The sequence below is a fragment of the Lactuca serriola genome, chromosome 6, assembly GCF_051521515.1.
Source record: "Lactuca serriola cultivar US96UC23 chromosome 6, Lser_US96UC23_V15, whole genome shotgun sequence".
Taxonomy (NCBI): domain Eukaryota; kingdom Viridiplantae; phylum Streptophyta; class Magnoliopsida; order Asterales; family Asteraceae; genus Lactuca; species Lactuca serriola.
In genome coordinates this window covers 12809867-12812150 of record NC_136413.1, presented here as the reverse complement: position 1 = coordinate 12812150, position 2284 = coordinate 12809867, and the positions used below count along the sequence as shown (strand labels likewise).

General features: G+C 39.4%; 1 protein-coding gene across 1 annotated transcript; it reads right to left on the bottom strand.

The window, feature by feature from the left end:
* Positions 1-425: 425 nt before the first annotated feature.
* Positions 426-1185, bottom strand: LOC145059519 (uncharacterized). Its single transcript, XM_079007365.1, has 2 exons — positions 945-1185; positions 426-868 (listed from the first exon to the last, which is right to left on the bottom strand). Exons 1-2 carry the CDS (start codon positions 1183-1185, stop codon positions 426-428), a joined length of 684 nt encoding a protein of 227 aa, XP_078863491.1.
* Positions 1186-2284: the final 1099 nt, after the last annotated feature.

Genomic DNA, 2284 nt, shown 5'->3' with positions numbered 1-2284 from the left:
GACCCTTGCATAGGTCAGCAATAGTTGATACGCCACTTAGCTTGGGATTCTTTGTCATATCAATATTAAAAATCTCCAATTGATATCGTAATTGAATTCTCTCTTACTCCATAAAATCTTCAGGATAATACTTCTCAACAAGAAGACAAATCTGATCAATGTTAATCACTTTAGGGTGTTCTTTTGAAACTAAAGTAGAACTAAGAATTAACAACTTCATCGCTTGATCGTTGAATCTAATATTCAACTCATGTAATTGTTTGTCCAATGTGGACATAAACAAATCTACTCGATAAAAATGTTCAAAAGTAACATGATTATCGGTTTTTTGAGGCCGGTATCGAGTAGAAGTATATGGAGCTTTCATATTTGGCATCTACTTGATGTTTCTCACAAAATAACTTTACCTGTGCAAATAAAGAATCTCATCCATTGTTCCTAAAATCATTTAGACTCTCCTTTGTTGCTGAAACAAACTCCATGACATTAAGAATATCTTGGGATTTCTTTTGCAGAGCTTGAGAAAGTATATAAGTTTTTCCCATTACTTCTTTCATCAAGTGAAGAATAAACACAAACTCAAATGATTTCAAGTAACAATAAGCTGCATCAGCATCGTCGCGTTGAGAATAAGTAGTAGATACATCATCAATTATTCCCTGGAGAACAACACTGGTACAATCAAACATGCTAAGCAAACTGCAAATGGAACGAAAATGAGAACCCCAACTTGTATCACCAACTCTTTTTAATGTCCCACCTTGATTCAATCCTTTACCTGATTCGATTTCACCAAGTTCCAATAAATGTTCAGTCTCAGTTGCCTTTGCCTTTTGTAACTCATCATAACGCTTACTGGAAGCACCAACTACATTAATTGTAAAAACTAAGTTTGTAAAAAATTGGCATATAGGAATAATTTCCCGTGAAGCAGCCACCAATACTAGTTGTAATCGGACAATCCTTAAGAACAAGTGTCTGTAATCCATTCCATTCCCCTCTCATATTACTAGCACCATCATAACCTTGGCCACGGATTTTACTAACATCAAACTGATAGTGCAAAAGTTGGGTCCACATATTTGTTTTCAAGTTTAATGATAAGGTATCCCTAACATGAACCAAATCCAAGAATCTTTCCCGTATGATCCCTTCTGCATCAAAAAATCTCAAAACTATGGCCATTTTCTCTTTTTTAGACTCATCTCGTGACTCATCAACCATGACACAAAAGTATGAATCCTCGACTTCACTACGAAGATGCTTCCGAAGTTTATTTGCAATAATACTAAGTGTAACACCCCTAATCTAACAGCATCAAGAAAAGAAAGGAAACCATTAGTCAAACAGGTCAACTCTTCAAGTCTATGGATGAATTCGACGAGTCGGAGCGGGTCCCGTGTCGAGGATTTAATGACCGAATCGATGAGTCGGGAGACTGACTCGACGAGTCTGGTCTGGGTTGGGAAGCCCTAATTTCAGGACTCAGCACCCTATTTAAAGAACATTCCAGACCTCCAACCCAGCCTCCATCACCCTCCTCACCTACTCTCGAAACCCTAATCATCGTTGAGATATTTTGAGCTAGTTTCTTGTCTTGTGAGTGATTTGAAGCTTGGAGAAGGAAGGAGATTCATTGTGGTGAAAGGAGGAAGTTATAGATCCAGTGTTGGTGTGGAATTTCAGGCCATTTCAAGGTATGAAGCTTGAACCTTGTCTATTGTTCATCTAGATCCCCTTCTTAGCTTAGATTTTGTCCTTTTTGTGCCATTTCCATGGTTATTTCAGGATACAAGCCTTATGGATGTGATGGACTCCAGATCTAATCATTTCTGAGCCTTAGGAGCTCTGAGTGAGAAGCTTTTTCAGCTATATCTTCATTCTATGTTTTAGACCTCCATTTTAACTTAGATTTGATGTTAAAGCTTCATAGCTCCTTGCATGCACGTAAAGTTGGCAACTTTACGTGTAATGCTAGCCCTAGGAGTCCAGATCTATGGTTGGAAGCAATGGATTGGACTGAAATCGACAGAATAGAAATGATGAAGGTGAACTCGGCGAGTCTGTTCTTGGACTCGGCAAGTCGGGTCGAAACCCTAATCTCTTCTAGATGCGAGTCGAGTCAGTGAGTTAAGGCGGTGACTCAGTGGGTTGGTCAGGATCGGGATTAGGTCTCGTAGGTTGAAGGACTCAACGAGTTGCGGGGTGACTCGGCGAGTCAAGTCGCGAATTATGGGGATTTCTGAGTTGTGAACTCGACGAGTCAATAGGCAGACTCGGAGAG